This window comes from Charadrius vociferus, unplaced genomic scaffold (genome assembly GCF_000708025.1).
Source record: "Charadrius vociferus isolate BGI_N301 unplaced genomic scaffold, ASM70802v2 scaffold132, whole genome shotgun sequence".
In the NCBI taxonomy this organism is placed as follows: domain Eukaryota; kingdom Metazoa; phylum Chordata; class Aves; order Charadriiformes; family Charadriidae; genus Charadrius; species Charadrius vociferus.
Window position 1 is genome coordinate 953,863 of NW_009647028.1, and position 25,260 is coordinate 979,122.

At 41.1% G+C, this 25,260-nt stretch overlaps 1 protein-coding gene across 2 annotated transcripts in view; it reads left to right on the forward strand.

Moving 5' to 3' along the window:
* NEO1 (neogenin 1) overlaps nucleotides 1-25,260 on the forward strand; it is a 144,099-nt gene that overhangs the window by 27,527 nt on the left and 91,312 nt on the right. For both annotated transcript variants that reach the window (XM_009895556.1, XM_009895557.1), the window contains exon 4: nucleotides 6,731-6,867. In XM_009895556.1, coding sequence (XP_009893858.1) covers nucleotides 6,731-6,867 — 137 coding nt within the window. The remainder of the gene's footprint in view (nucleotides 1-6,730; nucleotides 6,868-25,260) is intronic.

The window sequence follows — 25,260 nt, forward strand, 5'->3', positions numbered from 1 at the left end:
AGGTTAAGACTCACTTACTAAAGATCTCTCCTTTTTCTTTTCCTCTCATATCTTGATCTAGAGCCCAAATTTACAAATCCTGCTCTGAATAGGGTGCTGTTAATTCCCTTATGAGCTTTGCTGTGCGCATTGTCGTGATAACCTCTGAGGGCTTCACAAATATTTTTTTCTTTTCAAAATTGAGTGAGAATTACTGGAGAGCTGAGGTATACCATTAATAAATATATTTGATCTTTATACGTGCACCGTTTGAACTGCGTAAGATCTGATATTTCAGGATATTTAGCAGTAGTTTTCAGCGTTATGTCCCTTTGTTACAAGAATGGGTTCCCACACACACTTTTGGTGTGTGTGGGCGCTGCAGGAGTAAGTTTCCTTCGTTGTTTGTTAAAGTGATCGACCTGTGCCAAAATTCTCAAGTCTGCTTCTCATGACTATGGCATAACAGAGAAGTGATTCAAACAGCAGACAACAAAAAGTTCTTAAACTCCATTTATCTCCACAGCTGTCGTGTTATTCTTTTGAATAGAATAATTGGAAAATCTCTAGAACTAAAAATTAAGATTCTTTGTTGGAGCCAAGCCTACGGTTAGACTGCTGCAAAATAGGTACCTTAGCTTGTTAGGCATGTTCTGTTAATTTAATTACAAATTAAATCACATTTAATTTGTATTAAAATCCCCGTTTTTATATGAAAGTAAGACTTTTCTCATTACCATGGCTTTTCTTTATCCCAAGAAAAAACTCATCCTTTTCATCTGGACAGGTTTTAATGTACCTTCTGCCTGGGAAAAGCTCTTAAGTTTTTTGTCTATACACTCACACTACAGATGTCAACATATACATATAGGTATGTATACGCACACCTGTAGACATATATATTGATACATGTCTGTGTGTGGGGGGGGTTAGGAAACAAAACTGGGACAGCATGGGCAGGTATGTCCCTAGTTTTTACCCCTTAGGCACACAACCTTATTCTTACTTTTGTCTTTTCAACTGTGGCAATTAATCTAATACAAAATTAATGTAATAATACAATTAATCCAATACAAAATTAAATGTTTTCTTTACAAGCTGTATTGCTGCAGATAATACGTATAGGAGGCTCTATTTATAGGAAGAAAATAAATTATTTTTAAGGATTGGGAGTGCTGGGGTTTTGGAATTAAATATTTTTTTTTTTAAGATGTGAAAAAAGGGAAGGTGTTTAATTTTGATGGAGTATTTCTCGAAGACTGCAATAAGATTTATGTTAATGGATGAATATGAACAAACTTTAGCGATGGCAGTCTTGGCTCTTGTTCAAACAAGCAGCCTGTAATGCAATATATTCTGAGATTAGTTTGCTGTGATAAAATATTTTCCAAACTAATTTGAGTGAAAGAGAAGGAATCTTTGAGTGTTGAGTGAGAAATTGGGGAAGTTAATGCAATGCTAAAAGTCCCCATTGTAGTAAAACTGTTACAGCTTCAAGGAATCCTGTCAGAACTGATTAAGTTGAAGATTTCAAAGAAATGTAAGTGATAGTTAGACTGCTGACTGTTTGGTTCTTCACAAAGAAGTCCATCAAAGACTATGAAATACCTGGCTCCCACCAGGCCTTGGGGAAGTCACAGTCCTCGGAAGCTGAAGAGCAGGAGCCTGTTTGGAGAAAGGGTCTCGGAGTGCTCGCACCACGGGTACGCCCTTGCCGGGCTTCGCTCCACTCCCTGCGGGCCTTTCTGCCTGGAGGCACAACTTCAGAGAGGAAAAAATCACAAAGGTGAAAATTGGACCTGCTAACCTGGCACCGGGATAAACATTTGACTTACGATTTAAGATTTTCATTTATGAAATAAATACACACGCATTTTCATTTAACTTGACTTACTAGTCAAGTTAATAAACTTCATGATGCCTAATAATTTTCTCCAAACTAAGTTTTTTGAAAAGGAAGGAAAAGGCTAAACCCTGTTCTAGGCTGAGATTTATGGTGCTGGCACTTGTCTCTCCAAACTAGAGCTTCAGAATACGAAGCAAGCCTCTGGACTCGGCTGTGTTCCTGGGTGTGTGATGGTGTGGTATAGGGTATCCCGCTCGGAGGATTGGCGCTGCGGCTGCGCACCCGCCCCGCCGTACACGGGCTTCAGCAGTGCCAGTGTGCCTTCTGCTTTTCCAGCTGGATTTCCTCCAGAAACTCAGAATGAGTAATGTCTCTGCCAGGAATGTAGAGAACACAGAGAAATGGCAGTGGGGAAAGCCACTGAAGTATAAAGCTATTTGAATAAATCTTACGTCCTGTACAGAAAACCTTCCAAAGTAAAATCTGTCATATTGTCAGTGTTACCTGATGTAAAAGGCTGTAATGGAAACGTCATATACAGGTTGAAGAGTTTTTTGGATTTTGCAAAATTTGAGCCTTTCATACTTCTTAATATCTGGCTAAGGATCCTACTGCGGGAGGGCCTGTTCGTCAGCAAGCGTAGGAGTAGTTTTGTGCTTTTGATGATTCTGAAGTTGAAAAGTGAAGTTTCGGGTGAGGTGGCTGCCAGGATGGATTTTCAGAGCTTGAGAAACGAGCACAGAGTTTCAAATGTTTGGAAGATGATGTTCTGCTTTGAAACCTTCCCGGTGTGTGGGTCAGTATGTGCTCAGACAGAATATATGGTGTATCTTGATTTATATTTGAACACTTCTGTGGAAGAAACTACAAATGCATAAAACACAAATTCTTTAAAAAGCTGCAGTAAATCAGATGCTTAATCTGAAAAGAAACAATTGAATGGACCCTGAACAATAACATTATATTTTAATAAGGCTATTGAAGTACAGCTAACTCTGGTGTTATTGGGCTGTTCAATTTAGCAAAATTTTGTCATTGAAACATGCCTACAGAAAACTATAGGGTGGCTGTATGGTTATTCATTTTCTAAAGTGAGGAGATCACAAAGCTGAGGTTGCCTCTGCGGCATTAACTTTATGCTGTTGCTTTATGCATTCAAATAAAGTCTTTAGTTGTATAATCACATGCAAATTATTAATGCAGGTTTTTTCCTTCATACTTCCCATGAATGTGCGATATTTTTAATTATTACATATCATTGTTTGCCAGGCACTCCAAGTGATTTGTATTAACTGAATTGTACTTGCCCAGCTCAGTAAAGGTTAAATATAGCAAAGTAATTACAGAGGTTTTTCTGGTAGTAGATTCCACAAAATAATCTAATTTACTGTCTAATTTTATCTGTTGTACTTTACCAAGACTGCAAATAGATTATAAGATGTTTGGGGAATAGCAATTTAAAAGAGGGGAAAAAAGAACGCCAAAAACCTCAGGGTATAACTGGCTGTTTGAATACAGTAAATTAATAAAAGCTCACTATATTTTGTGATAATGAACATAGAAAAGGTGTGTGAGTTAGGCATCCGCAGTAGCTCAAGTAATTGCATATTATGAGTGTGTAACTGAGGGCTGTACGGAATGCATATAAAAGGCTCGAATTTGATTTTGCTCTTCCCTGACATTTGAATGATCAATCTTTGCTGTTTTTAATGACACTTTAAATTATGTTATCACTTTTATGTGAAGCTGACTCTTTGTCTCCAGTGTCTGCAATCTGATTGCTTCACTCTTTTGTGGAAATGCTTCATTGTCCTTACAAAATTAAGATGTTTTACTTTATTAGAAAAGCAGTTTTGCTTTAAGCCCAGCATTCTTCCACAGCTAACATATACAGAAGGAATCACCGAGGAGTCGGACAGATTCATTTTCTTCCCTGTTTTCAGCAGCGCAGAACTTATATTGGATCACATATTGGTAAACTCTGAACTCAACTCTAGATTTTCTTGAGGAAAATAATCGTAGAGAATAAAAAGCATAGCGTGCGATTAAGATGGCTGAAAGCTGTCTAACCTTGTTTCTTGACGTAAAGGAGAATCCATGTAAATGTTGCCATGTTGCAAGGAGTTGGTGAGATCCTGTACCACGAACTTGTGTTGCCTAATACGACAACCTCTAGTAATTTTTTATAGTTTTAGTAACATCTTCATTGCTGGTTATTAACGGCGAGTCTCCGGCCTCACCACACATGTTACTTTGCTTTTCCAGAGGCTTGCTATGGGAAAATAAGCATCGTAAGGCACGTGTTCCTTTTAGATGGATAACTGCGGAAATTGGTAGATATTCAAAAAAAGGCACTATATGTCATCAAAGTTACATTCTGTCTGTATAGCCTTTTGTCATTCCTTTGCAATTCCGTTGGTCTCAGCCTCTCGCATCCAGTCAGTTCTGCCAGCCCAGCCGGCCCTCCTGCTTCGTGTCCTGACTGCCACCGAGAGATCTGGCACATTTACCAATCCGCTCCATTTCTTCCTGCGTTCGTCTTCGCCTTCAGCAGATTATATGCCGCTCAGATTAATTTAATACGCCGCGAAGGCTAGAACAAATAACCAAAGAACCTATTTTACACAATAGAAGGAGATACAAAACTGCATATGTGGATGTGGGGAGGTCCAGGCCCGCCTCACTCATTTGTTTTTCTTTAGGCATGGTTTTAGTGCAGCCTTGACGTGTCTAACATGCCATTCTCACAAAGAAGCTTCAGCGACGTTGTGTTTCTGTTCACCTTGACGATGTCTGGAAATCTCCTTCTGCGTTTGTGGACTGTTGATGTCCAGACGCAGACAAAGAGGTTCAAGAAGAGCATCATTTCCTTAGATTTTTTTAAAATGGTCTTAAACATTCTTAGATGGTCAGATTTGTCTTGGAGGTGGTGTAGTCCAAGACTTCTAGGGTCAGTGTCTTTGTTCTAACCGCAACACACTTGTGTGATTTAAATCTAATGAATTTACCTGGATAGAATACAGGTAAATAGGATACAAGAAAGTGGGAGAAGAGGAGGGGGGGAAAGCGATGCAGTTTTGGCAGCTCCTGTTCACATCTCCTCTGTACAGAGTTTTCTTGCTTGAGATAGGAGATGGATCATCCTTCACTATCTGTAATTACCACTGAAGCTCCTATTTTTTTTCTACAGAACAATTTTTCATCTGATCCACGACAGGAGGTTTCTCCCCTTTTAGGGCTGCAATGACAATAAAATACTATCAAAACAATCCAAGATATATCTTATCTCCTTACTTTCTGTCCTTGAATTGCTTTTGAGCAGTTCCAAAAAAAGGTTTTAATGACAAACTACTTGCTGCTTTCCTCTTAGCTAGAACCTGTTTGCAATGCTGTTCACATACTTCACTACTATTTCTTCAGGCCTTCCTCTCTTTAAAGCTCTTAATACATTTTTACAAACTTATTTCTATCTTCGCTCAGATTTCCTACGCTTCCTGAAAAACAAACGTTTTGTAGCCCTCCTGTTACTAGGTCATGGAAGCGCAATCCCTTTCCTTATGGTAAACCTGGGTAGGACATCTCCCTGAGTGCTTTTAAGACTGATTTCTTCTGCTTAATTCCAATAATGATTTTATTAGTTTAGTTTTTAAATGTATTGAATCAGAAATTTGATCAACAGTTACAGTACTGTCATAAATGGCTATTATTGTGGTGATTAGTTAGGTGAGTCAGAAGTCTGTGTCCTAACAATTTACTTTTCCAAGCAGGTAAGAGCTTTGGTTCTACTAACGTAATTCCAGTAAAATTTCAAATGTAAAAAGCAATTAGGTTGATTTTTGTATGTTGGCCTTTTCTATAGAGACTGAAAAAGTTAATTGTTGCAATGTGCTCTTCAGTTAATATTTTGAAAGAACTCAGTTTGTTCCTGCCTGCAAAGCCATTGCGTGGTAATGCCCCAAAGGAAGGTGTCAGGTAGACAGTCACTTCTTTTTTTTCAGCTGCAGATAAGAGTGGTTCTGGATCAGCATCCAGTCACGATTTGTTGTCTTGGCTTGGGTTTTTTTGGTAATGTTACTGGCTTTTTATTGTTTGTGCTTGGAGCGATGGTGGATCTTGGAAAAGCCTTATACAAATTTGTATCACGCAAAGGGAAACGGTGGTTGCAAGGGGAGAAGAGAGCTGAGGGCGCTACGAGTAGCAGACAATGCTCCATTTAGCCACTACTTTTAGCCTAAAAACCAGATAGTTTATAAGGGCTGAAATATAATCCCTCTCCCCACCCTTTACAAGTCAGAGGGAGAAAATTCTAAACAGAAGCTGCCAACTTGATGAAATTGTCTTTTGAATTTTGTTTAACCTGTATCTTATTCTGAAATCTTACTAAAATGGCTATATTTTTTAAAAAAAATAAGTTACTCTACATTATACAATACATATTGCTGTTCCTTGTGTTGTACAGGCATAAGTCTGGCATGTTCACTTAACTTTTCAAGCAATAAGTCATTCCAGCTGTATCTGCAAAGCGGGGTTTTTTTGCTTTTTATGATGTGGTTGTGTAATCTCACTTAAGAATTCTTAAGTTTTAATTCCTGTTATGTAAATACCTTCTATCACATCTAATTAAGAAGAACTGAAGCTGAAAGTGCAAAAAGAGGAGCTACTCTTATGGAATCGATATAGTTGTACTTAATTTTAAAAGTGAAGCCAAAGTATGGAATTTGACCATCTAATTAAAAATCCCTCTCTACTGTGGCTCCTTGTAAATGGTACCCGGAATATTAGGTGTGAACGCTTCTTCGGTTCATGTAGATCTGTCAGGCAGGGGACTTGTGTGTGCCTCTCTGCTAACACTTTATTTAAGTCATTTTGTCCATCAAATCAGCCATAATATCCTCTTTTGCACAGCTCTGAAAGATTTCTCCTGCTTGCGGGAGGCAGCCTGGAGCTCAGTGGTGTTACGGAAGAGGACGCTGGGACGTACACCTGCATAGCGGATAACGGAAATGAGACGATTGAAGCTCAAGCAGAACTTACAGTTCAAGGTAGGTCCAATATTTAATTCTCAGAGAAGACAGATCTCCAGATGACTTCATAAGAGTTTTATTATGTGATCAGTTAAAGAACCTGTTGGCTTTTTGCCCCATTTAAAAAAAGAAAAGCAAAACAAACAAAAAAATCCAATCAAAAAACCCCACAAAACCAAAAACTTCACCCCCCCAATTCTGTTATATTGTATAATGTGTTACTCTGACTTATCACTCAAATTGCTCGTAATTTCATAAATATTCAAATGAGGAATTTGTTTATATAATGCATCTGAAGCATGATTGAAAGCCACTGTATATGCTCATATAATATTAAAAGTGGTCAATGCCACATACTATTCTCAAGGACGTCGTATAGGTCACAGTGTGGCTAATCACACCTGAAAATGGACATATAGCACTATTACTTCGGTCTTCCTTGAAGAGGACATATATAAAGTATTTTTTTGTAATCCTTAAATATACCGTTGTTTTTGAGGAGCTTGACAGAAGATAAAAGCTGAGATACTTAATAATACACTGATTTATTGTGTGTGTAATTGTCTTGCTTACTCTTGAAAGCTATTTTTACTAGAAACGGCACTGAAATGTCGATAACATCAATTTAAAAACACCTTCTGTAACCTGTGCAAATGAAGTAGACTTGCTAAGGGGCAGGGGAAAAAAAGGTAGAAGTTTGGCTTCTTCACCTTTCTTACATTTCATCAGGAAACCTGTCGTCTTTATTAATTGGCTCTTAATATTGGCTTAAAATTCTTCAGCTAGAATTTACTGGCATGTAAGAGTGGTTCATATATGCAGTATCCTTGTAAGAGCTTAACTGACTTGTTTTACAATGGATTGTGGTGTCTTAAAAGTATGTCTGAAGGGGTAAATTTAATGACTGAACAACCATTAAGGAAGACATATCTACAGATGAAACCTTTATGACCAAATAAGTATTGTTGTACATTGTGGGATAACTATTGTTATACCCCGAGATGTTATGTAAAGGCACGTGAGCAGAGTTCTCGCTTCTCTATCCACACAATGTATGGAAGTTTTACAGATTTCACTACTCCACGCATATATACTTAAGGTGATGCGTTTTACATGTCATAGCCGTATTTCTGAAGTTCCAGTTACGTTTCTGGTATAGAAGAGCTGGAGGTCAGCTGGGTTTAAAAATAAAAAAAAAAAAAAAAAAAAAAAAGAAAGGACAAGAGTTTTTCAAAGGCAGTTGATCACCGAGCTGCTCAGTATTGAAGAGTCCTGAAGTTGTCATCTTGAGGAACGTGGAGTGTGGAGGAAGGTTTGTATCGGCATCCACAGCATTTCCGCAGTGTGTCACAGCTATATTTAACCACATCTAATAAACCGAGCGTTAACCAAGGTGCAGAATTTGTTTCTAACCATATCGGGGGGAATATTCTCCTGAGAGTACGCTGTCAGTGCTCACTGTGCACTCTTATCTGTAACTTAAGCTCAGCCGTGCATTTCACTCCCCCGCTGGCCTCGGCACTGCCTTGCCGAGCAGGTCCTTTGCTTTCTGGAGGTGACTGGTACGGAAGCATTTCAGCTAGCTCTGCCCTCCGTTAAAAGTTGGGGAAGAGGATCTGAATAGTCCGTTCTCCTGTTCAAATGCAATATAGCTCTACTTTGACTCAAAGAATTTTGAAAGCCAACAAATTCCAGTCATGCAGAATAAAAGCCCACATTTTTCTTACCTTATTCCTTGGGCCAAAGGAATACAGATGGGTGCTCTGTCTTTTTAAATTCTTACATCCTTGATGCTTCATACCACTTTATGGTGGTTTTACGCAGCTCACTGCTTGCTGTGTTTAATTCAGTTCCAACCTGTATATTTTACAGAACTGGTGTGAGGCTTTGAGCCGTATGGGCAGTGGCAGAAATTAATAATACGGACGATATGATGCAGTTAGGCTAAGCAAGTCATAGATAAGGCTGAGATTATAGCCTCAATGTAGGATACACAGCCGGGTCACCTGGGGGGGTGAAAGTGATCTTGAGATCACTCTTTGCTCCTTATCTAAACTAATGTGATTGATTTATTTTGTTGTAAAGATTTAGAATATATTCTGCCTGTTCTTTTTTGCTGAATTTTTTTTTATACGCCTGGCACAACAAAAGGGGATTTCTTTTAATGCTTGAGTATTAAAATATATTAAAGATTATACAGAATGCATTTTGGAAAGTTGCACTTCTGATTTTAGTTCTAATCTTAAGTTTCCCTTCCTTTGAGAGGTCACTGTAGAGAGTAATGGTATTTCTGCATTACTGTAATTTGGTGAGGAGTTGAATAGTTTGAGTAACTGTTATCTGATCACTGTGTCATTTTCTTCTAGACTAGAAAAATTGTCATTTCCTCACACCTAATAACTGTGGGATTTTGCTTCATTTAAGCTGCTTCTGTCATTCTTAGAAATTCGTCTGGCAGAAGTTCATAGATGGAGTCCATTTTTGTGGTATTTAATTCCCTTGCCTCGTCTGCTTTTCTGCATCTCTTTCTTGAAGCACCTGGGGGTTTTGGCTTGGAGATTTCAGGAGCATCCTAGAGGCTGTACTGAGGCAGTGAATCTCTTTTTCCTTCTATTAACATTTCACGATGGCGATTCAGCGAGACATTTGTAAATCTCTACTTAAGCGTGGGAAAGATGACGGAGTTTGACAGTGTTAGGACAGCGAAAGTGAAACGGTGTTCCTGGTGATGCCTCTTAACTGAGATTTCCCAGTGCCGGGTATGGATTGACTGGAATTTGCAGGTAGTTAGAAACAACCTGCTTTATCCAGTCGTAAGCTTAAATTGTGCACAGAATAGAAAGAACGCTCATTAAATGTTACTTCGTTCCAAGGCAAATTGGTACGTTTTGCTGTGCTGGTTGTGCCTTTACGTACGGGAAATGGGAGGTGGCTGAAGGTAGCTTGTTTCCAACTGCATGCACGTATATGAAGTGATCTGCCCCGGGATTTCATGGGGTTTTCTGTTAAATTTGGCATAGTTTTGAATTCAGATAAATGTTAGCTTGAACTAACGCAGTTTACTCGGATCCTGTTGGTGACACTTCAAGATACCATCTGTTTCAGGTACCTGGAGGTAGTCCATTGAAAAAGCTACCGTTTCTTTCTAAAAAAAGGGTTAGAAGAGCCTTCTATTGCCCTAATGCTTGGCTTAAAATTATTTGATTTAATTTCCCTACGTACATCACAGAAGGACTGAATGTGGAAAAATGGCTTTAACTAGAAAGGAGTACTGGACTAGAAAGGTATGTAAGGGTCCGGAAGCATATTACCCAAATCTGTTTCCTCAGTCTCTTTATCTACAAAGTTTACCTGGGAGCAAGAGTTGAAAATTGAATTTTATTCAGAGGATGATGCATAATTAGTGGAGCATTTTGGTGAAGACTGTTCTAAGAATACGCATAAGGGTATGCAGCACGGGTCCCAAGAACACAGTAAAATAGTGTTTCACTACTGGTAAATAGTGGTATTGAAAGTGTTTTTAGTTGAGAAATCATTTAAATTTTAGGCAGGTTTGGAGAGAAGAAAGAGTATGTCTTTTATGCAGCCTGTGTTTTTGAGGAGGACAAAAGAAAGAATTGTAAGTGAATATCTGTTTTTGTCATTAGTAATGTTCTTTGTACCTTTACCTGTGAAACATGTTTGAATTTCAGCCCTCTGTTAAACCTGGTTATTCTTTGATATGGTTACGAGGGGATTTCTTGAGAAACGCACAGGGAATTCAAAACACTGAAAACTTAAAGTCCGTCTTGGAAGACGATGGGTTTTGGTATGGCTTCTGTCAGCCACCTGGAATGAATTCTGTATATCCCGCTGAGTGACAGAAACCGCTCTGCCCTCCTCTTGGCGAGGCTGTGCCCTCCACATCGCTCCTCCCCACAGCCCCTCTGCCGGCTATCGACTCACCTGCTGTTTGTGAGCTCTAGGGCGCTTTATTTAACTTAAACCAGGCATTTTTAGACTGGTTTGAGCTGCCTTAAATCATGTTGACCAAAATGTGTTAGGGAGCAATTGCCCGAAGACCTCAGCGATGGATCTGTTGGAATCAGCACAATTTTCAGGCCTTTTCCATGAAAAAAGGAAGATGCACACTGCCACAAACTGAGGAGCACCTTGAAGCAAACTCACAAGACTGCTCTGCAACAAAGAGCTACCGAAAATAAAAGTTCTTAGTTATGTGTGTGTGCAAACTGGTGATTTCACGGACCCATGTGTCCCACACCAAATTTTTTGACTTGTACGTCTGGGAAGTGGTTTGAATGTGGAAGAGAACATGAAATGTCCTGGGGGAAGATCTGTGGCTGAGAGAGTCCCAGCCCCTAAGGCTTAGCATGTGCATCCTGTCCATGTTGGAGATAGTCTTTAGGGACAAACATCAAATGGATAAAATCTGTGTACAGCTTTGTACCCACTCCCTTTTCCTTGAGTTAATCGTGGGCACCAAAACCGTATGTCGCCATGGTCTCGTGCCAAGCACCTTGAAGATACCTTTGCCATGGTAGGTTACGTCCTGTGAAGGGAGACAAGAATTCGGTGTCTGAAAGTTTTCGGTACAAAGCCCAATTTCGATGAGCTGTGTTGACAGTGTTCCTTCCCCTTGCGGGAAGGAATGGCGCTGGGTACCCGATTTATTTACATCACATGTAATGAATTGAGAGCACTGGAAAAATTTGTTTTGCTCCCACCAGCAATGAAAGAATCTGTAGTATTTCCGTTAGATAAGAGTGGAAAGTGATGAAAGAAAAGGTGGGGAAACAAGTAGTCAATGTATTTAAAATGTAGTTGGCTGGCTGCTTTTCAGCCGTAAACCCACGGCCTGGAAGAGCCACAGTGGCAGTTAAATGCTGAGAAGGTTATAAGTTCATTCTTCATCTGGGAAATATTTCAAATTTATTACTGTGCCCAGCGCCCCTGGGATTTCTGCAAATACTGTGACGCGGGTTAGATCACTGCGTGAGCTTCCTGTCGCCTGTCTCGGTACTTACGGTGTAGATAACGAGTTCAGAGGGAGTTTTTTCTTTCAGTTGAAATATTTACTGCCGCTAATACCGAACCAGAAAATAATAAACCCCCAAAAATTCCACTTAAATTATTCTTATAAAATTGATATGGCAGGTCTGAAGCCTTTAAAATAAATGAATCGCTGCATTTGTGTGAGAAGAGTCAGAATTGCTCTTTTTTGTTGTTGTTTACGTTAGTACCTTTCTATGTCTTTTTGGAACTGCAGGGGATTGGCTCTTGAGTCATCTAGGACAGCATTCGGCATCTGATAGCATATCTTAAAAACTATGCATTAAATGACTTGCTGTGCTGAAATTCAAGGAAAGGTTTATTTGGGGTATTTGTAGTGATAAATTAGAAATTGCACATGGCAATAGGCTGATCACTACCTTATTTGTGCTGCCAGAGCAAATTGTATGGATAAAACAAATGCAGAAGTGGTGTTTTGATAGAATTACCAATTTTGTGCTTTGAAAGGAAATGCTGGGAATACTTTCAGTATAGCTGAAAAGCCTTATGCTAATGGAAAACCCTTATTCTAGGAAAAAAAATACATACATTGCAACGTCGGTCCTGTAGTATAAGACGACAAATTTCTCGTGTGCTTTCTGTGCAAGGGCTGGGTAGTAATTTGGATAATAAAAGAATGCTAGATGAAGTCTGTAGTGTGTCTAGCCGATGGGTTTTAAATTGCTCGTCAGGGGCACAAACGGGATTAGGATGGGTGATGTTGTTGGGACACAGCAGAAGGGACGGTGGTTGGGGTCTGGGCTACCCCAGCTGAAGCGCTCCCCTGGCGGTGTGGCACACCTGATGTGTTGTCACCTGCAGCCCCATCCCACAGGGTGAGTTTTAGGGTCTCTAACGCTTGGAGCGAGGTTTGGCGCACCCAAAAGGGGAAAGAAATTTCGTTTTCACGAATCTGTGAAAGTGTGCTGAGGTGGACTTTCTGCGAAGCCACCTGTGACCTTTGTAGTTGCTGTTGGAGCAGTGGGTGTTTCTAGTGCAGAAAACACTTTGGTTATTTGGGGCACGTAATTATTTTAAGTATAGTTTTATTTTTTTTAATAATTTTAAAATTTTAAGATTTTGTATTTGAAAATCTTGTCTTAAAAACTGGTTGTGATTATGCTCCTATTAATATATTTGTTTTTTTTCTATATTTATGGGTTAATTACTGTTGTTTATGCTTAGGAACAATATAGTCTAAAGCTATTGACGAAGCTTTAAAAATAGTTTGAAAAATGGCTCCCGTTTACACTATTGTTGAGAAACAGGACGTTGGTCAAATAGCTCCCCTCCCAGCATTAAAATAAGGTGAAAATGTACCAGGATGGGTGTGGGAAGTCAAAATGGGTGGCCCTTTCTCCGTAGCTTTATTTTAAACGTCTTTTTAAACATCTCAAGGTGTTGCAAAAGCAGTGTTTGTAAACGTAGTGTGTGGGAGGCGGGCGGTGGTGCAATGTGTATCGGTGCCAGTGGCCGCCTTTCCTACGGAGGCTGCGAAGAGGCTACTCAGCCCTGTCCGTGTAGTGTCCTTGTCTTGCACAAAGAGCGGTTCTATTCAGTTTTATTTACTAACCGACCTGAGTTAAACTTGTTAAGGCTTTCTTTAAAATCCAAACAGCTGTGGAAGGAAGAGCCTTAACGTAAAGCATCTTAGACTTGTCTTCCAAAAGTACGCCTGTCCAGATCTTCATGCGTGGCGGATGCTGTGACAAAAGAACACGCCGTCCTTCTCAAGAAACCGCACGTGTTTGAAAAGCACATTAAATCCTGCAGCAACAGAATAATATGTCTGGGTAACTCTTGCTTTTGCATTAAGCTTTCATTATTATTGGAAACAATTCTAGGGAAGAAATTTGAACCAACACTGAAAATTGCTAAAACCTTTCTCATACCTTCTAGGTTATCGTTATCGATTTCTGTTTCTAATTAAGCTCAGTGCTGTATCTTGATAATAGGCTGCACTTCAATTATAGATTCAGAAGATACTGCACCAAACTTGATGCTGTCAGAAGTCCATACTTGGGAACAAAGTATTGCTTTTTCTGGTTATCTCGGAACTACGCTGGCTGGGGAAGCTGGTCGTAGTAGAAAGAATACCTCTGCTTTGGATGCGTTATTCCTTTCTCTTGAAACTCTAATGTGACTTCCATTAATGATCTTTGTTCCGTAGCGATACAAAAGATACGCAGTGAGTCAGAGGAGTTGGGTGTGGGGAAGGTGTATCTGCTGAACTCACTGTCACTTTGGTGTTTAGATAATGTTACTGTGAAAAAGTTACAAAGAAATATTCAGAAACATACGTGGAATGGGGGGGAAGGCGATGGTGGCATTATTTTAAGACCACATCACTTGCTCAGGCTGTTCCTGGAAGCCAAAAATGCCCATCTACATGAGAAGCATAATTTTTAATACTAAATGTAAGCTTCCACAAATACAAATCGTTCTTTGCATCATGCAAAATGTCACACTTTTGTCGTGTTAAAGATACTGTGATCTGATTGCTGTTGCCCGCTGCTATTATGCAGGACTTGGGCTCAGCAGAGCCTCTGGTTGCCTCTGCCTGGAGCTGCTCAGTTTCTACATCTTTCTATACAGTTGGTGAACTGTTGTTAATTTTTTTGGTGTGTCTTGATGTTTTTCAAAGACGGGGAGGAACATTTGTCCAGTGCTTACCGTATTTCAGAAGCATAGGACAGTAAAGCTTGTTGAGGAGAGCTTGCCACAATTCTTAAAAGGAGCATAAACATTTGTTTTCTTTAATCGTATTTCCAAAATCACGAATGAGCTTTGCTGGCATTCTGAAGGGGGATTCCCTTGTAGCAGTTCAAATGTTAAAATTCAGTGGTGGAGCTGCAGGACAATGAACACTGGCCGTTGTAAGGAGAAGCACTGGGGAGCTTTCACAAGCAATGATCTCCACCTTGCTGCTTCCTCCTGGTTTTCAGTGTTCAAAGGGGGCAAACGCTCCGTGAAGCCGGATGGTTTTCTGACCTTTCCTGGGGTCAGGGTTGAGCAGAGGCGGCTGCCATCCGTGCCCTGTGCTGTGTGTGTGAGCCGAGTCGAACTCCTGCGGTCAGGGTGAGTCCGGGGCGATTGTTGAAACCTGCCAGTGAAGGCAAGGGCTGTGTGCCGTGTGCCTTGTGGAGGTGCGTCCCCTCTGCTGTGAGCCATCACCGGTCGAGGAGGTGCTGCGGAGCCTTCACAGACAAGGCACTCATTACACTAACAGGTGTTCTTTGATTTCAACCGTGCTGCAGAGGTAGGAGTGTGGTATGTTTAATGATCAGAGCATGGTATCCACCCACCGACAGACCAGGATGAGGAACTGGAAATGGGTGTACCGTCTCTCTGAAGCTCCTGGTGCAGGATATGAGAGGCTGCGTTTGGGAACCGGCAATCAATCCTGCTCTTTGATCGTGCCGTGACTGGGAATGTCATGCCCCTGCTGCACCCAGAAACATCAGCTCGCAGCACGCGCTCTGCCGGCAGCGGTGACTCCCCGCTGACCAGCGGGAAGGACCACGCACGTGGCGGCCCGCGGGGTTTGGACACCGTCCTGGGGAGCGACCCAACAGTGGTGACAGCACAGTGCAGGTGGTCTGTAGACAATAATAGCGCTGCAGATAGGCTTTTTCTCCTAAAAGAGTATCTTTTCTGAGTGTCTGACAACCATTAAATAGGAGTTTGTCCTACCTGAAACATCTGTAATTCACTAGACAATTCCATTATATTTTGAAAAATTGTCTTTGTGCTATGTGGGTGTTGCACAGTTTTCAAACAGGTTTTTGTGGCACAGAGCCAACTGCAGAACGGCCCCAAATGGTTAGGTGTTCATGAGGACGAAGATTAGACCCTTTTGGCTAAGGGCCCATAACTGAATTGCAGGGGGGTGGGAGGTAATGCCTCCAGAACTGCACATGTAAGGGAGATGAGGTTCACTTCGAATTTAAAAAAAAGCTTTTGTGATTTTATTTTTATATATATATATATATATATATATAAAAAAAGACCATTAAGAAAGACAAACCCAAATTATCAGTAACCCATGCAATTCACACAAATGGTTTTCCTTGTAAATGTTCTTGAGTAATCCTTGGGGATAATGAAAATGTTACTAAATTAAGCAGCAGTGTCTTAAGTATCTACAATGTAGAAACTGATATTGAACTAAGGGAATTGTAAAAGCTGGTTTCTCTTTCAGCTAGAATTTCTAATAAATTAAGATCATATTAATGGGGGTTTCAACCAGCTGCTGCTTTACAGAAAGAAATACTTTTTCCCCCAGAATGGCTTTTAAAAAAATAAGCTAAGGTTGTTTGGCCTAGACAGTCAGTTATGGAAAATGCACATTTTTGCCTAAGTTTCATATTTAGATATATTTGTCTAGTCGCCAAACTGAAAATGTACTTTTTAGCTTGGAGCAGGATTTACCTGACAGAGGATCACTACCTCCTGAGGTCAGTTACGTGATGGTGAAGTATGTCATGCTGCGAATTAGGAGAGAGGCGTGCTGCGGCACAGGGCGGTCAGTCCTGCCTTAGTCGCTCTCCCGCTCCCCTTCCCACGTTTTCATTCGTTGTGCCGCTTCCTTGCATTAAAATATCCCGCTGAAATAACACTGTTGAGATGCCTTTTTAATTTTGGGAAGACATGCAGTGCAGCCTTCCATCTCTATTTTATATACCTGGTTTCAGCTTGTTTCTGGATGATGTGTTTTCCTGCAGATTGTTTGCAACAAAAGCTCGAATTCCATGAATTTTGTCACATGTCATGCATGAAGATAGGTGGTGCGCTGTATGAAGCACACCATGAGGTTTCTGGTGAGTTAGGCTGGAGGAATAATTAATACTGGGTGGGAAGCTCATCCTCTGCACAAGTGACCTGCTGTTAGAAATGACGCCTGTTTTTCACAGGGCGATGGAAGGTAAGCCAGCCGGGTAGCCCACGTGCTTCGAGTGCTCTTGAATACCCCGTAGGGATTGAAGGATACAATAGATAGAATCATAATCTAGAGATAGACTGTAGGGGTTTTATTATTGCTTTTATTCCCTATCAAAAAGTGATGACAGTTAGAATTTTGATTTAAAAAATAAAAGCTGAAAGACTCAGTAGTAATTTTTAAGTTGCATGTACCAGAGACTTCCAAGAAATTTGAATGTGTGAACTGAGAAGCTCATTAAAATGCCTTCTTCCTCTAAGCGAGAACTCTTTTTATAGAAATTGTGCCCTAAATGGCAAGTATTTTTCTCTATATATCAGGGTCATCCTTCCGTGTTTAATTGGTTGAATCAAGCTTTAAGTTTAATTCTTGGATTTACGGGTTTTAAGTTTTTTCCCGTTTCAACAGAGACTTTTGCGTTGTTTTTGCACCACCAAATTTTGCGATAAAATCTGAGGGTGATGTTAACATGGAAATGCTGAAGAATACCATGCATTGCTCAAGTCTCGAGAGAGAGACCGTGCCATAAAGTATACATATAGTTTCTTTCAAGTTAAATGTTTATGATAGTGAAGCAGACTCTCATGCCACTGGTAATTTATTTCTCTAATGGGAGCTAGATTATCGCAGTTACTAGCTGGCTCATTATAAAAACTATAGTCCTTGGCAGGGAGGTTTATCCCAAAGTTACAAAGATGAAACAACTTGGTAATTTGTTGCAAGGAGGCAGCTGTTATCTGTGGTGACTTATTCCCTACCTAGTCTTGCAGTTAATTACTTTCTCTTCATGATGAGAATAATTTAAAAGAAAAACAGCACGCAGTTTGATTTGTCAAGTAAACACAGTTTCTTTTGTTACAGTGTCAATTTAAGTGCTTTGTAGTAGAAGTGAAGACCTTTGAGGCAGTTGTGATCTGCGTAATAAAGTTCTTATGTGTTCTCTGGTGATGCTTCTGAGGTTCTCCCTTCCGAAAGGTGCTGGAAGGACCTGTGACAAAATGTGAACAGGATCCCAAATGTGAGAAGGAAAAGGGGCTTGCAGCAGGCTAGTAAATCGTTAGTAAATGGCAGAAGGGTATTTTCATATTCAGTATTTTTCTAAACAGTCCTTATTGCTGGCAGCTCTGCTAGTCTTGTTTATTTTCAGGCGCTGACTCAGAGTTTTCTTCTGTGGTCTTTCCTTTTTTGCATTCTTAAGCGGTTAGGTGTGGTCTCAGGGTAGCGTTCAACAAAGCATTTTACAAGTGAGGACGTAAATGGCCATAGTGTATGGTAGTTCGGAGCACCGGCGTGCTCCGAGAAGTGGCTCTGGAAGTGGCATTCCACAGCTTACGTGCCTCTGACTCGCATCAGGTGGTTTTAGTTTGAGTAAAGTATTTTGTTCTGTAAATACAACTTAAGTACAAGGGGGTTTTGTGCCCGTCATAAGTCAGAATGCTTGAAAGGCCCGATATAAACCTCCAGGTTTGCTGCAGCAACCTCGCTCTCCTTGGTACATTAATCCACAGAAGGGAGACTTGGAGAGTTCTCTTGATAACAGAATAAATGCATTGCCTGCAACGGTGGTAGCCACGTAAGATGTGAAATGTTCCCCCAAAGTGCTTTTTATCAGTCAAGACCTGCATCTGAGAACACAAGGAGCCCTTCGCTTCAGTAGGACAATGGATTTTTTGCGTAGGGATGTCACAGAGCAGAATTGTACTGGGAGGAGACGGGAGAGCTTTAGCAGCCTTCAAAAATAATCACGCTTCATGCTCTGTAAGTCATCAAACTCAATAGTATTTTGGAGCTCCAACTTCAAATTAATTTTCTTTGTTTATTCGAATGGAATACCTTCTGCAAAATAGATGATGCACTTCGTGTTTGCTGGTCTGCATACTGTCTTTTGAGAAGCGGGAGGCAGGCTTTATGCCTAGCGCTGAAGCTGAGAGGCTGGAAGTGCAATTTCAAATATGTCAGTCCCCTGTAATGAAATCTCTTTGGAGATGAGTTTAGCAGTTCATAGCTTCTGCGAGTTGAGTCAATGCTGTTACGCATACGTTTTAGTAAATCAAATGTTTTACTATAAGCTACGTGTGACACTTTGGGGAGAATTTTTAGAATATAATTTTGCCGTTCCTGTCCCCTTTGGGCAAATAATTTTTCTTCGGCTTTTCCAGTACATGTATAATTAATAACTTTGTTTACTGACAATGTCAACAGTAACATAGCTCAGATTTACAGCATCTGTCTTTTGCCTGTTTGCTTCCTCTCTAGCACATCATGAAATGTCACATAGACGCAATAAACCCTATCTTGGGAAGGTGGGTCTAGTCAGAAGATAATAGAAAAATAGTGTGAGCACTGTCCTGTTCCATTCTCTTTGACGCAGAAAAACCGTGAGGCCCAAATCATTGTATTTTAAATAATTAATTGAAACTTTGTTTTGGACATCTATCCAAGAATTTGCACGGAGGGGGAAGGGAAAATAACCACTGGAGGCTTTGTGGAGAAGGAGGAGGTTCTGTTGTGTACGATCAGGCTTCCGAGGTTTCGTGAGCTGCAGCGTGTCTGTCCTTGGCGCTGACTGTAGGTTTCCTTCCAGTCATAGGCTTAATCTGAACATTGCATGGTTATTGCTCTGCTAATTTGCTTAAATTATCATTAGTGTGATTAACCATTATAGGAATGATTTTCCTTGCTACTTCTTTTGATTATAACTGGAATAGTGTAGGCATCAACTCGGAGGATTACAAGCAAGAGAACTGAGGACTTAAACAATTAACCTATTAACTTATGTAAAATTTAGCTGGATTGTAAGCAAGTGCAATAGGGCACACGGAACAAAGCTTTTATGAAGCCTCTTAAGTGGTTTTCATTGACTGTTTTCTCTGTGTTACTGTTAGTAAAGCTCTGCTCATATTAATCATACAGTAACACTAAATCGGTAGGTGAGTACTTGGGCAAAATATTGTGGCTACAAACCTTAACCTGGTCCTCTTGGAAAAATTAAACTTGGTTTCTTTAGTTTCACATTGGATTATAATTTGTGATCGTTGTTTTCTAAGTAAAAGAGAAATTTCTGTCAAGTCCAGTAAAATGTTATGTATGAAGGGGAATAGTTTTAGTTTGTTTGTTTGCTTAGAATAGCTCAGATATGTAAAACTTGACATGAAAGAGCACTCTTCCCTTTTCGTTAAAATAGTGATCCATTGTTGTATCACCTTACAAAAAATACTAAAGATTATAAGATACTACTTAGAATTGTACACCAGCTTTTTTCTAAGGAGGATCTAGTGCTTTATTTATGTTAAGGTGCTCACTATTTAATTTACAAAGTTGAAATATGAGTGATTGAGACTCCTCTATTTCATTTCTTCCCGATATCGACTAGTAACTGTTAATAGATTAGGAACTGGGTGAGTGCTCCAGTCTACTCTTTCTGTTTGCTAGGAAGAATTATTTTCTAAAATATGGCAAAATTGCAAAATTTCTTTGATGTATTTGAGATATGCTCCTTGTCTGTACTCTCTACCTTGATTTATCTCCCTCAAGGAAACCAATAGTGACTGGATTTCATTTAAGAAAAAAGAACTTGACTGAGCTATGTGCTTTCCTGAATTCCAGTTGGTTCCCGTGAGCTGCTCTAACTGGAAAGCGGTGACTGGTATACTGGTTAGTGTTTCAAGAGAAGCAAACTCTAAAGGCAAAAAAGTCTGGCAAATTTGTAACCGTGCTTTGAAATCGTGCTGGTTTTCTGTTTTCCTTCTGTGGTTTGGGTTCTCTTCCTTAGACTGCAGAAATAGAGCTGGGGACTTCGTTATTTTGGGTTGAGTTTAAACTAACCGGACTGCAGGCTTCATGCGTGCGGTGGCCACCGCTCAGCTAGCCCCTGCCGGAGGGGAGGGCACTCTCACTTGCAGCCAGACTGCTCCGCAGGCACTTAAAATGCCAGTTTGAGACCAGTTCTCGCAGTGTGCTGAGAAACACATCCCCAGATTCCACCTTTTGTAATTCTGGACAGCTGAAAGATTAATCAGATGATGTGCTTTTGTGCAACTGATCATACAGTTTACAGAGATTGCCTTGAGTTTATTTTGTATCTTTTCATCTTTAAGTTGCTAGGATCCAATTACTATTTTTTTTAAAAGGAAATCAGAACGTATTTTGGTACAGCGCAGTGTCGTAGTGGCGTGGTGTTTCTGTTTGGTCATAGAGAAGCTGGTATCTTCTCTATGACCAAAGAAAAGAAAGATATCCCAAATCCCCATGCCCCCTAACCCAACTCGTATTTCAATTTGTGAGCCTTTGGATCTCTCGGCACAGTGAAATGGGTTTTAAGGTTTGCCATACTGGTTCAAACAGAAGGCAGTGTCCCAGATGGAAGGGGGGTGTTCCCTGTGGCCGCAGCCTGTGCTTTAGCAGTGCCTTCGCTGTAACGCTGCTTGAGGAGCGCTCCTGGGGCACTGCCTTGGTAAAACGCCTGCGGATGGTCTCTGCCTTACCCAGCTCACGCTTTCTGCGCTGTCATATACATGTGTTAAACCTCCCGCTGCAAGAGAGCGAGCGGTGGGGCAGCCCGTGGGATGGACGGGCACCGGCGCTGGAGGCTGAGCGCGCCTCTGCTGTCAGGGCGGGAGGATGGCTGTGCATTTAAAGTCATCTTATTTTAACAGTGACACTGTGCAAATAAAGGTGTGTGACAGTTTAGCTTTATTAGGCGCGTGTTTTCGTGAGCCAAGCGAACACAGCCATACGACAGTGGCTGTGCTAGAGCAAGCACAAGGTCTTGTTCCGAACAGTGTCCAAAAGCAGATGGCTGAGAGAATTTACGCAAAGGGCAAGCATATTTGTTGCTTCCCTTGAGTAATGTCTCATTCTCCAGCCATTTGCAGATTGGGGTTTTTCTGAGCTACGTGTAGTTTCTACATTATTCAGCAGTCCTCAATAGATTTCTTTTCTATTACTCCGTCTCCTGCTCCTATTCCCCTTCCCCCCATGTAAACATCTTGTATTTGCAGCATCCTGTGGCACTGGGAGGAGCAGCACCTTCTTTTTGTTTGTTTTGAACCAATCTCCATTAACTGTATTTGATTTTTCTTTTCTTTTCTGAGCTTGCATGGGAAGAGGCTGAAGCAACCTGTCCTTACTCCCCCCCCCATGCCAGACATGGTTTTATAGGCTTTTATTGTGTCCTTTTCAGTTGTTTCTTTTCAGACTGCAGAGTCTCAGCTTGTTTGTTTGCTCCTTATATGGAAGCTATTATTGAAGTGGATTGTAATTAAGGTTATTTTGGGGATTTGTAAATTAGAAGGGACTTTGATGTGAAGATAGGCTTGCGTTCGTTGATCTGGAAACGAAAGCCATTGGACAACTCTTAATTGATGTGTAAAGCAACCCTACAGAATTTGTGTCGTTACTAGCCAAAAAATTGGAAAAGCATCAACTCCATCTTTTTTTTCTTTTTGACTTGATAAAAAAAAAAAAAGTATTTTTCCTGGTGGGCGATTACTGTCGGGACTGGCCTGGTTCCCCCGGGAGCGAGCTGATGGAAGTTCACGTTGGGCTTCGGTAAAGACGAGAGGGGCTTGGTGGAGCAGTGTATCCAATTAATTACTTACACTGTTTGCAGCCCTACTTTGTTGTTTTCCCAAGTGATCTCAGGCAATCAGTATTCAGGGAACAAACGGGTTAATATGTGAAATTATCTTAAAATCTACGCCCTTTTTGGCCTTTATCAGCTTCCCGGTCTCTAGCACACAACTGCACTGCCCCATTGTGAAGGCTGCACAGGCAAATATTCCAAAAAAAAGAAATCTGAAGGCTAGCTGTCTTTAGTTTGTTACCTTGTCCTTCCCCCTTGCTTATGGGATGAAATTATGAAAATTTTAAAAGACGTGTTTTCCTGCTGTTCCTCCACAGGATCTTTCGCCTTGCGCAGTGCACAAACTTGATAGTACTATTTTATTGAGAAAATACTCAATATTTGATATTTTTTTCTTGTTCAGGGGATAGTGTCATGATTTATTTATGTTCAGTTCAAATCCATATTTATTTCTGTTTTGATATTCAGCACCATCAAATCTGAATCATTCATAAACACTAATGAATGTATTTTTGCGCTCTGCTGAAATGAAGTGGTATTGAATCCATTTTAAAAATTGACTGAGACACAGAAAAATTAAGATGAAATGTATCCAGCTGTTTTAGTGCCCAGTGTGAGACACTTAAACATTGATTTTTCAGAATCTGCATCTCTTAATACGTCCCTTCAGAGCTGTGATTGGCGGTACGCACTGGAGGAGGGCGAGCGGCTCTGCGGCTCTCTCCGGCCGCTGACCCAAATCGTGAGACTGACGGGTTGCAGTTGCCTGTCAAAAACCGAATTTGCTCTTTAAACATCCTCCCCAGTCCCACCAGTGAGGCAGAGATAGGCAAGGCAGCTGATTTTCTAGGGCCCTGTTAGATAGGGGACTGCTCATTCCCTCCTTGTGGTGTCTTAAATAAAATGTCACCAGTGCGAAAAGAGGACACTGTGGGAGCGTGGGCATGCCGGGCTCCGCTCAGCTCCGGCAGGGAGCGGGAGTCGGCAGCTTTCATCCCGACCTCAACCACTGGAGCCAGGAGGGTGACAGCCACCCTTCTCCTCTGCCCAGCTCCGAGGGGGCTCTTTGCTGGGCTGGGGGGGCAGGTGGCATTGGAGGTTCACGTCCGTTTGCTGAGGGCCCGGGAAGGGAAGGTCGACCTTCCTGGGCACCGTCAGCCTCTAATGGGGCAGCACTCGCAGAAGTTCTTCCAGCATTGTTCTCTTCTTTCTCTGAAGCCTGTCCCTAACCTTTCTTGTATGCCACACTCATCAATGGCTTTTTCTTTCTAGTGTCCTACTAAATCCTGCTCTTCAGGTTTTGGGTCCCTTTACATGCCTGGTCTTTGCTCCCTTGAGCCCTATTACTCTGCTTCTTCAGTCACTTCACACCTTTTTACCCTTTTTCCTCTTTTTTACCCTTTTTACCCTTTTTTACCTCTTTACTTTTTTCTATGTCCATTAGTCCCTCTCCCTTCCTGAGATCTTTTGTGAGTGGCAGTGCTATCAGCACTCCAGCTCTCGCCGTCTTTGTCCGGCCGGGCCGTTTCTCTCACTGTGCTTTCTCCCTCCATCCATATCGCTGTGCCTGAATTTATCCCACTCCTCCCAGCTTTCTCACCCCGTCCTGCTGCTCTCCAGGCCCCTCTCCTTTCTCCAGGCGTCTCCCTTCTCTTGGGCATCTTGGCCAAAATGAAAAAATTAAAATGAAAGTACAGTTTTTCCTTCACTGATGAAAAAGATCTGAACAACTGCAAACTTACGATTTGACATTTTGAAAAATGCAACTGAAGGAAGAAAATGCCTGTGGAAAACTTACCAAATTCACATTTTTGCAAGTTTTATTCTTACCACCACGCTCAGGTGTCATTCACTGTAGATGGAGGCCTCAGCTTTACCTATAATTCAGAAAACTTCTCTTGCAGTCTGCTGGAAAGGCTCATCCTTAGCTGCCGTGCCCATTTACTGGCTTTATGGTAACACCGCAGTCTTTACAAATGCATTAAGTGTGGTAATCATCTTTAAAAAGTCTTTATACAACAATAAATAAATAATGATAAACACTGTGATTACGCATTTTACTGAGGGCTAAAACTTGCTGGTGGATGTGTATGTCATGAGACGTGCCTGCCAGGCCCGCAATTGCTTTAAAGATACCTTTTGGGGGAAAAAAAATCCCCATATCCAGAACAAATACCCGTAAATGCCAGAAGTAATGGGTTTTATTTCCCACAATGATTGAAGCAATGCTGCAGATCCTTTCATTAAATAGTCTCGGTGTAGATGGCGGCTGCGTGTTAGTGTTTTACTGTAGACAGTGGCACGTTAGAAGGGGCAGGGGGGATCTAAACACAATCATCTCCCGAGCTGCTCTTGCAGCTTCGCCTGTGAGGAGTGCTGGGATAGGAACTGAAATGGAGGGTTTCCACTGGAAGTCGCTTTGCATGGAGAATTGGAAAGAGGGCCCTAAAGGCTGCAGGCCTCTGTCTTGCCAAGGGCTCTCTGCTGCCTCTTCACCCTGTCTTCTTTGTGTAGAAAATTAGGGCTCTGGAATTCAATAAAAATTTCATTGCCTTTGGCGCTGCTGTAAGAAGTTTAAATTTTGATGAGCGTTCTTGTTAATTCAGATGTTTCCATGGTACTTGGAGTAGATTCAGGGTCACACAGGCTTGATTTCTCCTAGAAGGACTGGGGAAGGAGGGCTTAGTAAAAGACAGAAGTAATGAAGGTAACATCTTTGCATTACTGATGCTTAGATTAAGGTTTTTATTTCTAAAAATCACCCTAGATGTTGCTCAGAAGGCTTGCTTGGAGCAATAAACAGTAATATGCACTGATGAGCATTGTGAGTGTGCTCTGT